Source organism: Platichthys flesus, chromosome 14, assembly GCF_949316205.1.
Source record: "Platichthys flesus chromosome 14, fPlaFle2.1, whole genome shotgun sequence".
NCBI classification, from domain to species: Eukaryota; Metazoa; Chordata; class Actinopteri; order Pleuronectiformes; family Pleuronectidae; genus Platichthys; species Platichthys flesus.
The window spans coordinates 19,280,154-19,294,302 of record NC_084958.1 but is presented as its reverse complement, the minus strand read 5'-3'; the positions used below and the strand labels follow the sequence as shown (position 1 = coordinate 19,294,302).

Sequence of the window (14,149 nt, the reverse complement as noted above, 5' to 3'; positions counted from 1 at the left end):
GACTCAGTGTGGGCGGCCATCTGCCTTGACCGGTTATTATGATTGCAACTTTGGAAACTCATAATAACAGTGGCTCAGACAGGACGTGAATGCAGAATTAACCTCCCGTGAACCTGTATGTTTGTCCATGGGAGAGCGAGTGAGAAAAGTTTGTTGTACCGGGCATGTTTCTTGAAATGTGTGACTTTCTGCTCTCAGTTTGTGAATTATAATCAGAGCAGTGTTGGAGAAGAGTTCAGGTTCACTCGACGGTTCTTTCATAAAAATGAATAAAAAAGTACACTCTGCCTTTGTGACGAGGGATTTGAAAACACAATCGCTATGTGGAATTCATCAGGCAGTAATTTAAAAACAGATGATTTCTAAAGGTGACTCGTAACTATAATAGTGTTCCTTAATATATTTTATTTTCACCCTTTTTTTTAATGGTTGGACATTTCATTTTCTTTTTTCATCTAAACTCAAAAACAGCCTCTCCAGAAGCAATCTGCTTCAGCAATGAACACCTGCCTTCCTCTCCTTTTTCCTCTAGACGGGTCTCTTGTTTATTAGTGCCTTGTAACAGATGTTGCTGTGTGCAATTTATGGGTCCTGCTTATTTTGTTATTTCTCCGTGGGCTAAAGAAACCCGACCAGTTCTCAAAAAAAAAAACACACAAAAGAAAAGGGTCGATAAGAGAGAAAATAAACGAGTCGTGTTCCCCATCATATTCTGCTCTAATCAGAATCAGTGGAGTCCTGCCGAGTGATTCAGATTCCACTTGCGTTAGTGAAGTGGGGCGGGTTCTGGTGGAGGTGATGGAGGGGGGGTGCCCGCCTCAGCATCAGTCCCCCCCCCCCCCCCCCCGGTCCTCAACCCTCCCTCCTCCATGAGCTCCTTTCATTCCACCCAGCTGGTAATGAGTCCTGCTGCCTCCAATGTCAAGGTGAGCCAGGCAGAGGGAACAATGGAGCTGAGAGAAAATGTCAACCCCGGCGCACACAAGCGTCTGTGCACTTCTGTGTGTTTAAAGATCCCATTCGACGTACACACACAAACACACACACACAACCACACAGTCACACACGGCCCCTTTGAACCCCTGCAAAGGAATTAAGCAATGCTGCAGCTCTGAAGGAGGCCTGTTCTTCCATCCTCCCACTCCACCTCTTTCCTCTTTCGTCTTCCATTTCTCCCTGTAGGGTAATCTTTCTCTCTCTCCCTCTCTCTCTCTCTCCCTCTCTCTTCATCTCCCTCTCTCTCTCTTTCTATCTCTTTCTCTTTCTCTCTGTTCTGCTCTCTGTCTTCACAAGTCAACATTTATCTCTTTCTCATCCCTGTCCACCTTCCTTTTTGTGTGACTATCGAAAATCTCATGTGTGAGACTGAGCTGAGTGAATATTGAACAGGCCGTTCCTCTGTCTCTCGCTCCTCTCTCACTTTGATTCGCCCGCAGCAGGTGAACATGTCTACTCGGATTCTGATTGTTGTTAAGTGCTCCGGCAGATTGGAGCTCTTGTCTCCAGCATGTTGGTTTTGTTAAGGGATATTTCTGGTACTTTAAACGTGAGCTCTATTTCCCGGTTTCTAGATGTAAATGATTAATAGGGATAAAAATGTTTTATTGAGCAAGACCACTATATATGGAAACTGCGAAGCGGCTGTAATGTAATCCCCTGGGGCATTTGTCTACGTCAAAGCACTGATGCCATGTCAACAGAATATTTTAAGCTAATAACATTACCTCCACTGGGTCTGCCGCACTTCTCTCTGCTCTCGAAACCGCACTTTCCTCCAGGAGTAAGTGCTTTAGTGTTGGATTTCTTCTCCTGTTTGACCGGCAGTGGTGGAAACACTGCAAACATGATGGTAACAAAGGTGTAGTGTATGGACCTGTTGCACAAGTAGCCACAACTTCAACATGTCCCTATGGACTAAAATAAGCCTGTGAAAGCTTTGCAAACTTTGTGGTCAGTCTTTTTTCCAATGGCAGTAAGTTACGCCTCCTCGAACTCAGTGTTGTTACTCCGCTCTGTCACAGCCTGCCCTCTGTAACTCTCGCTCACGTTTACATAGTGAGATTCCTGCAAAATCTCATCTCTCATGAGATTCATGCTTGAACGAAACTCACATTTATCTCGAGGAATCCAGACTCTACAATCTAAACATATCAGAGCACTTTTAAATTGCTGTCTTTTTGAGGTTATAACAAAATATTCAGCTCATTCAAAACATTTATTTTTCCTCATTAATTATTTATAGTATTTAGACCCAGACAGATTTATTATTTCTGACCCTGAAGTAAAAATACCAGAATTATCCTTTAAACAGACCTGGGTTGTAGCTTCTGGCTCTCCAGCAGCAGTTATGTTGTTTTATGAATAAATGATTCATCCTTCCCGGAACCTGGATCAGATTATATTTGCAAATACCTAACTATTATCACTCTGTATTTGAACGCTTCAGATAAAGCGTGCAGGGCCATTTACAGCATAGGGCAATTTGCAGTAAGTATTCACAGGGGAGCATTTCCGGTCTCATAACCTGGGTCGTAGTGTCGGGCATCATTTCTTTCGGTGAAAATAAGGTTGTAGCCACCAAGGCCAATGGAGCAAATAATGCAGGCAATCAGACGGTAATACAGGCTTGAAACAAACAACCAGCTTAGTCAAATTTGGAGTCAAAGGTAAAACGATCACCCAAACTGCCATCTGTGATGAGAGACCATCTTGCGTTGGATGTATTATCCCATCTAAAGGTCATTGAGGTGCAGCCAAGCGTTAAAAAATACACATAGCTACTATCATAGATATAAGATAATAAAAATACCTGACTGATGACATGATCATGTCCCAAGGAGATAAAGTTTAGGGTCATGCAGGACAAAGTGCACTTGTTAGCGACGTGTTGACCCATGTGTACTCAGTGGACTTTACTGCTCTGTACTCTCGGCTTGGACCACACCTTTCCTCATTTTGACCTTAACTACCCTCCTGGTGTTTTGTGCTTTTATCTTTCCATGGACAAAAACACTGAAATACTTGACTAGCCACATTTAGCAATGAAGGCTCACTCTTAGTCTCACAAGGTGAAAAAGACTAATACAAATCCAAGCTTTGTGAGCTCGTCTGTGTCACAGCCTTACGTACACTGCTTGAATTGTCCTAAGAGAGCAAACACTAATATCTGCAAACCAGCTTTTAAAGGTTATTTGCGGATTTTGTGAGGCCCTGGTCGGATCCTGAGCCGTCCCCATTGATTGAGTGTTCTTCTTCCTCCTTCCTTCACTCTCCTCTCTCCACAGGTCCCAGCTCGCATCGTTGCCCCAACACTCCAAGTTAGTCTGCTCTCTCACCTACTGTGTATTTCCCACACATGCAGTCTCTCCTCTCTCACTCACCCCCGATCCCATTCCCATGTCGCAATCCTGACAGACATCACAAGCCCACAAGCTTGATGCCTCTGGCACTTCAAGGATGCAGCGAGGTCCACTTCAGGCCGTGAACTTCCCTCAACACCTATTTGGTGCGAATGCACGAGACTAGATGGCTTCACGGATGGTTGAGCAATACGGACAGTTACACTCGCTGTACATTAGCCTTGTTATCTATGACTTCACTCTCCATTTAGTATAAAACGTGGCTATAAAAGACCTGGCCGAACAAACACATACACACTAATGTGAATGTGCTCTTTTGTGCCCCCATGCGATAGTATTAAATTAGTCTAATTGGTCAGGTCTCATTTTGTGCAGTGGCTGTAGCTACCGAGCATTAGCCATTAGCATTGCGGCTATAATGAGCTTTCAGCAGTCGCTAGTCTAAAAGCGTGACCCATGACCTCACAGAAGCCCTCAGCCAAAGGCACTAATGTTAATATTTCCACCGTTTGAAGGTGTAATCCTGATCTCTGTGTGACTTCAAGGCTTTATGTTAGGTTAATGATGCTCCATGTATAACTTGGGGGCGTCTTCATGCGTGTCATACAGTTAACTTTTTACACATAAGGCAAGTTCCCGGCAATCCATTTAAGCACAGAGCCTTGCCAAGTTCAGAGGCACAGGGGGAATTTGTGTCGGTAGATTAGCAATAAATCATCCAATAACCCGGCGATGAGAAATCTCGAGAGCGGTAGGGGGGGGTTGTTTGAAATTAATCCAGCCCAAGCGCTCCAGGCTGGGCCGAAAGATAGTCTATTGTAGGGACAGGGATTTTCAGAGAAATGAGTTTTGGCTGGTGACCAGTGACTTTTTTTCCCTGCTCCCTGGGAAGTGACAGTGTGACTGATTTGTAGAGACTTGTGGGTTCTTGCTCTGATCCCACCTCTGCCACCGATTGAGCGTTGTGGAGTCAGAGATGTCTGCCTCCTGCTTCCTTCCAGGAGCATGCTCACCCAGTCACTCATGTGCATCGCAGAGCCAGCCCCACCTCTGTCCTCCTCACTTAGCATGACGATATCACCAAATGTCACCAGCCTGTTTCAACCTGTGTCCTCTCTCTCTCTCTCTCTCTCTCTCTCTCTCCTCTCCCTCTCTTCATGCATTGTTGAACAAAGTGCACTCTCCTCACTGTTATACAGCCACCTCATGGTCCCACCGGCAGCCTCACTCACCCTGTGGTCCAACCAATGTTTGTGTGTGTCAGTGTGATTGTCTAATGTAGGAGGAACAGCCTGGTCTCACTCTCCTCTTTGTCCTTTTCCCTCCTCTTCTTCCTCCTCTTCCTCTCCCAGGAATGAGGGAGCACCCGCCCATCACTGTCGTTGACCTGTCCGACCACATCGAGCGACTCAAGGCGAACGATGGCCTCCGTTTTTCCCAGGAGTATGAGGTAAGAGCCGTGTGCTATTGTGCTCATAGCGTATCAGTGTCTAGCAAAGCGTATAAATGTGTTTCTTTGTTATCGTGTCTGGGAGGACATTTTGTGTTTATGTCTCTTTGATCCCATATGCATGTATTCAAATGGATTATAGAAGACGTCCTCCGCAGACATTCTTCAGTCATTTTTACAGCTCTATTACCGATCCCACCAGGAAACCAGCACTTACATTAAATGCTGCTAGATGCTTTTTCACGAAACTAGCAGGTGGCGAGTTGCTTAAGCAATCTGTGTGCGTCCTGATGTTTCCCCGAAGAATGTTATTTCACAGGCGGTCTCTGCGATGCAGCTCTGTGAGGGATTATCTCTTGTCAGTGTTCTTCCTCCAAAAAAGGGAGCAAATTTGCATTTAAAGTGGCACATGGTTGGTGTGGGGACTAAAGCGAGGCCAGATCAAGAGACGAGGCATCCCTGAATGCAGAAAAACAAGAGGGCGTCTTTTATTTATTTGCTGTGATCGTTGGATCCGTTGTGTCTGATCAAGTCTATCCCTTAGATTGATGGATGGAAACAAAGCAGCTGGAGTGACTGCAGATCTTTTTTTTATATTCACCATCACCTAAAAGGTTACTCGATTGCCTCTGTCTGTGCCCAGCATGTGTTGCTACAGTATGAAATTGGCAGTGCAATTTCACACTCCAGAGAGAAATAGAAAATGTATTTTAGTGGCCTTGTGACCTTTCCCCCGAGCATCACCACAAGCCCCAAACTTTAGCCAACATTTCATAACTGTTGTGCTTTCTGCTCTGTCCAGTGCTGTGGGGAAAAAAAACATCTATCTGAAAGCCTTATATAACTGTTCTATCATTTAACTAGTGTTGCGCACTTAAAAAAATACATTTACAGCTGTAAGTGGTACTTTATTTTATTAGTAATTCATGGTTGTGCTTTTTCTCGCACATGATTTAGACCTTCATTCCGATTTGAGATGTGATTACATTCTCAGTTCCAATCTAATGCGCTCTAACTGAACCGCTCTGCATAAATCCAACCCTCACAAAGGTTGTTAAATTAGTTTTAGAGATATTTATTCAACTTCATGGTCATTATGGAGGATGTGGTTTGTTGTGCTGTCAAGCTGTGTTATACTGATAGGATAATTTCCTCCAACCCATTTATATCAATGAAGACGGAATAAAACTTTGGTCTTCAAATCTGAGAGGGGTCATTATAATGCTTGAGAGAGACATGTTATAATATATATTTTTTATCCATGTATGCCTAGTTGCACTTTGTTTTGATGATTTTTGATGTGGTTGGCTGTGAAACGAGAAGCTAACTGGGGAGACAATTAGGCTTTGGTTGTGCTGCTCAGTGCCTCTCCAGCACTTTGCCCTCACGGCCTGTTGAGTTAGTGTAAACGAATCAAGCCAGAGAAGTGGCTTGTCTGACTGCAGGCCACCAGCTTGGCCCCTTTCCCTCCGTGCACCAGTCATTCCGAGCCAGGGAAGACCCCCTCCATGCCCGGCAGATGGCCACCCGTCCCCGCGCCAAACAAGCCGCTGTGGCGGAGCTCATGGTGCTTTGTCACACTCACGTTCGCCGGCTGCTCCCGCTGTGCTTTACCATCATGGCTTCGGAATTTGTCGAGGCTGCACCGCTACGTCTCCCTGATGTTTTAGTCGGCCTGACACTTCCTATAGCACCAACGCCAGTCCGTAGCACACTGAGCCATGTGCACACTGGGTAATGAGCAGGATTTGTCAATCAGGCCTGCTGCAGCTCCTCCTGACGGGAAGCAATATCACGCTGCACTCGTCATAGCGCCATCATTATATTCATTGGAAAGCATTTCCAGTGTACGAGCGAGAATACCTTTTTCGTTTGCTTCTCACCTCTTCCTACCACCTCTACCTTACTTGTTTGCTAGTTGTCATCGGGGCTAGTGTGCCCCGCTGTGTTCACCGAGCTCTCATATGGATATGACACGTTTTGACTGCAAATTAAATCTTTCTCTTCACGCTGGCAGGCATGGACAGAGAAATTGGCAGTGCCGAGCTCATCAGCAGCAATAGGCCTATGCCCGCATGACTCTCTCCACTGAGCAATTTGGAGCTGTTTCCTGCATATGAGCACTCATACACATTTTTCACATCTTGTTTCAAAGTCAAATAGCACATACACAGCGTTCCCTGGTAACTTAAATAGTCAGATCTGAAACCGCTTTTTTCCGTAATGTAACTTTGAGATGGTCACTTTACACTGTAGGACAGATTAATGAGCACTGCTGTTGTACAATAGTATTGAGGCCACGCTGCTGTGTGTGACTCTATCTTGTTATAGACAGGCAAACCAACAACACCATTAATAGTGCTGCTTCACTGGTCTCTGAATTCTCCCCGGACCTCACCTTGATCCCTTTATTCGATCCTTTATCAGCTTATAATAATTATTATGTTTTATCTGTCAAGCTTTGACAAAAAAACAATCATCTCTAATAATTAGTTTAGTGCCTCGGCCACATCAAGTAATTGAAAGAATTCCAAAAGGAGTCGTTCAGAGTCCTGCTGGATTTGCGAGTCAAAAGGTCCGGGGAATTAGTGGACAAGGTTCCTGTGTGAGCCAGTGGAGATCGATAGAGAATAACAAGAGACTGTGACTTTATTGAGCCGAGGGATGGGAGGCCGTCACATACCCCCCCCCCCCAGATCGATAGGTATGCAGTCGGCTGTCGTCTTAGCCCGAAAGACAAATGACATCAGATGGAAAGGTTTAAAAGCAGAGAGGAGCTGAAAGGGAGAAGGTGAAACAAAAATAGAGCATAAGGAAAGGAAAAATTTGAAAAGACAGAAAACAGAAAGAGAAGAACAGTGGTTACCGCGAGCAATCAGGCATGTGACTTTGGAAAATCATGTAATTCAATAGGACTATATCCTAAAGGGACAGAATGAGTATTCACGGTTGCCTGCAACTCCTTAAACCTAATTTCGTTCTCATAACGTTGGTTTAGAAGCTGGAGGAATTCATCGGGCTCTCTGGGCTCAACTGATGGAGACGATGTGAGAGCGTAAAAAAAAACGAGTGCTCTTATATTTCTGCCTCATTAGCATTCAAGACATAGAGTGCCGTGCAAATAATTAACCTGCTAATGCACCAACAGCAGACGCCGTGTAGCAATATGGCACTTTGTTAACTGATGGCTTCAGCCGGGCATAGTGTCCCACACAATTTAAAACCACTTACCTGTAGCCCTCCTCTGTGGCTTCTGAAGGGACACGTTGGGGGGGGACACGTTTTAAAGGCTTTGTTGTCCTGATTTAGAAGTGGTGACAGCAGACAGCGGTGTAATTTTGTCCCATCCCTTCCACCAGTGTTAAACACAAGAGCCTCCCTTTGTGCTTTTTTAATCTTACCCCCTTCTTCTTTTTTTGTTGCTCTGTGTCTCTCTCTGTCCACTCACTCTCTTATAATCGTCCTCTCTCCATCTCTTCTGTTTGCTCCCCCTCTATTCATCCCTGCCCGCCCTCACAGTCCATTGATCCCGGCCAGCAGTTTACCTGGGAGAACTCTAACATGGAAGTCAACAAGCCAAAGAATCGCTACGCAAACGTCATCGCCTATGACCACTCCAGAGTGGTGCTCACCTCCGTTGACGGTAAGAGCTCATGTAACCACTTAACCCCTCAGGCGGCCATTGACGGAGGCCTCCTCCACCGGTTCCAAGGACATTGTGTGTGAAAAGCAGCCGCTGCTCAGAAGTCTCCCGCTTCCCTTTGATACACAGTGTTTTGATTTGATCGGAAAATACCATTCAGAGCCCGATTGTCTGTTCAATGAGCGTAAAAGTACTCAGCACCAGTTCAATATTATCAGATCAAATAACCGTACTGTGTGACATATGTGATATACGCCCTGTGTGTTTTCTGTCGCAGCTGTTCCAGGCAGTGACTACATCAACTCCAACTACATCGACGGCTACAGGAAGCAGAACGCCTACATCGCCACACAGGGGCCTCTGCCAGAGACACTCAGCGACTTCTGGAGGATGGTGTGGGAGCAGAGATCCAACACCATAGTCATGATGACGAGACTCGAGGAGAAGTCACGGGTAAGGAGAGACCCCCTTGATGCACTCATTTATTGATTTGCACACACTCAAATGATTTACTTACATTATTTATCAACAATAACAACATATGAATGATTACTGCATTATTTATTAGTGAGAAACTTACTCAAACTCCCCTTTGATAGGGGTAAACAATGAGATCCCCTCAGAACCAGCAACCAACACATTTGGATTATGCAGTTACTCAGTAGAAAAGCATCTTTTACACCATTTTCCTTGCAGTGAATTTGCCATTTTACTGGCAGTGTTCCCCTCCCTGTAAATGTTCCACTTAAACGAGTTCCCCCCCGACACTGTTTACAGGGGCATCTCTCCTGCATCCTGGGATTAGCATCACCTCAGACTGTAACAGGTGAAAGAAATACAAACAAGCGAGGTTGGGTTTTTTGTTTCCTTGGAGCAGAAGGATAAAAGGTGCAGCCAGACCTTTCTCCAGCGCCCTGGTGATAGGTCTGGATTTTGTGAGATTGGTAATCAACTAGCGAAAGAACGAAAACCAGAAATACGTTTCCTGTCGGGGAAATGTCACCAAAACAAACTTGCTCTCTGCAGATGATGATAAAAAAAGGTATTATTTCATGTCACTTTGCATGAGATACAACATCCTTTACCTTGTTACTCAGCCCAACCACCAGGAGGCTGCAGTGAATGAGGACAGCTGCAACACAAGAAGGAAAAACAAATTTACTTTCATGAAGAACTTAAGACCATTGAAGTCGACAGTACAGTGACATATTAGACAATTTGAGTCACTGAGAGTTGAAATGTGGCCAGAAATTGAGTTTCCTGACATGGTGTGTATATATTGATGTAGCTCGACAGCAGTGGAGTAACGTTACACCCAACAAAGCCTGGAGGCATCCAGACCCCCAGCCCTACTTTAAAGCAGGATTTGTCAGCCTGATCAAAGTCACAAGCACTTCAAAGAATATTGTAGTTGTCTGTGGACAGTATCGCTTCATGTTGCTTCTCTTCTCCAGCAATCTCTAAAAACTTCTCCATGAACTCCTTCTCAATCTTTTTGCCAACTAAAATTGCAAAAATAGCTTTTTTAGCATTTTTCCCTCCAGTTACTTGTCGGAGTTAATCAGTGCAACCATGCATGTGATGACAACACTCACATACCCTCTACTGAGAGTATGGAGATGGTTCAATGCATATAATAGTGTATTTATATTGAAAGGCTCGTAAATATGCACGTTCTCTTTCATTTATTATTTAGAAAATTGCACAGAGAGTTCAAAACTTGATTGTTACATATTATACTTTGCAGCACCGTGCCAAAGTTGTATAAACCTGGAGTGTCTCTGTGTGCACTCTCTGAATCTGGCTCTTGAAAGCTATAATGAAAACTCTGAAGTTGGAGTTTAGAGGATTGTCACCCAATAACACATGTGATCCTAAAATACATTCAAGTTAATAAAAGCAGGTTTAAAAAAAGGAGCACATGGGCAACTTGAGATTCAAAATTATTTAATTACCACCAAAAAAGCTGTGTTCATGAATTCCTTGGAGGTAAAAAAACAGCGTGGGTCCCTGCCAGTATGTGGTGCACTATAAGTGAGTGCATACGATTCCCTGATGGAAGACAGTCCCCAGAATAAGACGTAGTAATAGAGAGTGTAAATAAAAGATTTAATTTCCAGAATCTTAGAAATTGATTTTTTATGTTGGGAGAAAAAATCATTACCTAAAGTTGAGTTTCCTTTAAAGTGAGTTAATAAAGAAACGACCCAGTGTCAAGTAAAGATTCAAAATTAACTTCCTTCAAGAAACAATCATCAGCTTAAAGTTATTGATGATATCAATCAATAAGTCAAATTATGAGTCTTTGTTGGAGCAGAGCTCATTTAGTGGCACCTTTGAGAATACCTGCAGGGCCAGATAGGACGACCTTTATTACACATTCAGTCAATCTCAGTGAGGATACAGCCTCCTCTCATCCCTCTGTGTACAGTCTGCAATGTGTGTGAGTGGCAGGACCGAGCGCCAATCCCAGAGTCACGGCCGCACATCTTTCCACGGGCACAAAACGATGGAACCCTCCAGAACACGGAGGAGACTTGAAATGAAAACATTTGCCCGGCCTGTCCCCACTTCCTACACACTTCCGAAAATCAATTGGCTCTCCGGCGCGATGGAGAGTGACTCAAAGAACCGAATCTGCCCTGCTGCTGCTGGGGGCGGAAACATTTTTGCCAACTTATATCTGAGTACTTTGAAATCTTTCATTTCACGAGGCGTAGCGGCAGCAGCAGTTCCAAACCAGAAGCTGGTGACTAACACCGGTTTTAATCCTTTATAACAGTCTCTAGTTTCATCGCTGACATTTATTCTACTGTAAATAAAATAAATTAACTTTAATGGCTAAACGTTTTTGTAAATTAATACAATATGTACATTAAATTACTCTTTAAACAAAAGTCTATCTTAATTAAAATTACAATATCCATTATTCTGAAGAGTTATTGTGTAGTTGAATGTCAATTAGCGTAATGCGATTCAACAAACAGTGAATTGAAATGATTAAAATTGCCACTGTGTTGAAAATTACATTATTTAATAATTACTAAAGAAGAGGAGCAATACTATCAAAATGCAAATTACATCAAACAAATAATGTTTGCAAGTTGATTGCGAGGAGTCATTTAATAAGATAATTACAGAACATCAGTTATTGCTGCATTTTCAGGGATTCCTGCTATTTTGTCCCGGCCCTTTCCATAAATACACATCCTCCACTATTTCTCCCTCTCTCACACAAACACACAGACACACACACACATATGGTGAGTGAGTCAACCTCCCACCACCCAGGCAGACTGATGTCTTGGGCCAAACAGAGCAGGAGCTTGACAAACATGATAAGATCCGCAAGAAGGATGATTTCAGTGCTATCATAACAAGTTAGTAAAACCCCTAAAAGGTCAGAACTTGAAATGAGACCAAATGTATTACTCACTTATGTGTGTGTTTGTGTCCCAAGAACCTGAACTTCTCTCTTTGTGAGGACCAGTTTGAATTACAGACCTTCCAGTGGGATCATTTCACAATTTAGTTTTTCCGCAATTTCTCAAAGGGCATTTTAAGGGGGGAGGTTTGATTTTAAGGTTCAGGTCGGTGGGAGTGAATGAATGATGTCAATGATTGTCCTCACAATGATAGAGGCGTGTGTCTCTAAATATGTGTGTGTGTGTGTGTCTGTATGTGTGTGTGTGTGTGTGTGTGTGTGTGTGTGAGTGCATATCATCTGTGCATCCTGCAGAAGTCCAGATATGTGAGAAGTTCAAAGAAGAATCTGTGTGTGTGTGTGTGTGTGTGTTTGTCCTTGTGTGGTTGTGTGTTTCTTATGGAGAATATACCACCCAACCTCAGACTGCGCAGAGATATTCATTACTGGGGTGACTGCTAATCCATATGTTTGTACTGCGAGCGGTCCCCTATCAGTCAATTGAGTTTCCCCTGCAGTGTCTCCCTCTGCCTCTGAATGGAGGCTTGTCACCAGACCAGGTGAAATATGAAGGGTGAATTATGAAGGGTGAATTTCAGCGCGTTGTGTCTGTCGATCCGCAGCAGCTCGCCGAGACAGCCAAGGTCCTTCCAAATGTCAGCTCAGTGCTGCAGTATGGATATGATTAGCTTACCCGCATCGCATCTCTTCCCCTCATGTGATCCGAATCAATAGCAGCAGGTCCTTGTCCCAGAAATCCTGACATTAGAACTGGGCCTGCATTCGTCCACTTTCTAAACGGACAAAGAGATATAGCAGAGTATGGTGTTAGTGCTTCTCTGAGATGATTCATTTTACATCTTTACAATCTTTAATGTTCAGCATTTTGTTTTCCAGAATTACTTTCTGACTGATAGAAGACCTGTGGTATTCAGGGTTTAAAGTTCACTGTCACTGCAAAGGATTTGTGTCAATTGGATTTGAGAGTATAAAGAGTAGATCTATTCAGAGTAGATCTGTAGGGGAGAGAATGGAAGCTCCAAAAGTGTTTAAGACCATCCACTGTCAATACCTCTTATCCTATTGGGGGGTTGGACCGGTCCTGAGGCCAACACACAGAGACAAACACACATTCACACTCAGTCACACCTACAGACCAGTTCGATTCTTCCAGATCCAGTGCTACCCACTGTACCACCGTGCCATTTGGTGTTTAAGACATATACTGGACATGTTCTGAACCCAGAAGACTCAAAAGAGCTCATCCGGCTGTGCAGAGTGTTCAGATAATGATGCCACTCGACTCAAACTTCCTCACCTTATGAGAAACTATGGAATTAGGTGTTAAAACATCCAAATGAAGCACAGTTGTGTGCTTGTTTCCAGCAAAGACATTTTTACCGTCGACCGGAGCCAAATTTCAGAGACAGCCAGTCGTCCATTTCATAACGGTGGTTGAAAAAGGTCTCTTTGCAGATATCTGAGTAGGGACTGTGGCCAATTAAGCCGTGCCAACCACAAGGAGTAAAACAGATTGTAGCAAAGGCCAGTGTGTCACTCTCTAACACACACAGTGGAGTAAGTGCCAGTGTTTGGAGGATCTCAACAGATAAATGTGTTTTCTGCTCATATGGAGCCAGGTGGCTGAACCTGCTGTCCTGTCACCCCAGACCAGAACTGGCTTTGAGACACGTCTCCCTCCACTATGCAGAGGCCAATCCTCACAAATGCCCCAAAAGCATAAATCACAAAGGCTTTGCAGACCACCTGACAATTAATTCATTGAAAATGATCACAGGCCGATAAAAGACGACGTCGGCTTTTTTTTAATGCCCTTTTGATTCCTGTTTCAGCTGCAGACACACACTGATGCACTCGCCTGATACGCTGCTGCTTGTTTTTTTTAAAGGATAGAGGAGCTGACTCAGAGTCTCCAGCTTTTAATTAGTCTGTGGACAAAGCCTGACCTCTCTTCTGTTCCCTCCTCTCTAATCAGTGTGATCCTACGAGCCTCTCACCTGCCTCACGGTGGATGTGGGAGGCAGTTCACTCCTCACACTGTGCCCTCTCTATCTCTCTCCCCTCTGCCAGGTGAAGTGTGACCAGTACTGGCCAGTGCGAGGAACCGAGACCTATGGGATGATCCAGGTCACCATGCTGGACACCGTGGAGCTGGCGACTTACAGCGTTCGTACATTCGCCCTCTACAAGGTACAGTGCTGCCTTTCTCTTTGCAGTTGCACGTATAGTATGGGATTGTCATGAAGGACGTG

General features: G+C 44.2%; 1 protein-coding gene across 1 annotated transcript in view; it reads left to right on the top strand.

The window, feature by feature from the left end:
* LOC133968614 (receptor-type tyrosine-protein phosphatase F-like) overlaps window positions 1-14,149 on the top strand; it is a 120,324-nt gene that overhangs the window by 92,909 nt on the left and 13,266 nt on the right. Inside the window, exons 22-26 of the mRNA XM_062404762.1 lie at window positions 3,285-3,317; window positions 4,712-4,809; window positions 8,329-8,452; window positions 8,730-8,905; window positions 13,968-14,087. Of these exons, the coding sequence (XP_062260746.1) occupies window positions 3,285-3,317; window positions 4,712-4,809; window positions 8,329-8,452; window positions 8,730-8,905; window positions 13,968-14,087 (551 nt within the window). The remainder of the gene's footprint in view (window positions 1-3,284; window positions 3,318-4,711; window positions 4,810-8,328; window positions 8,453-8,729; window positions 8,906-13,967; window positions 14,088-14,149) is intronic.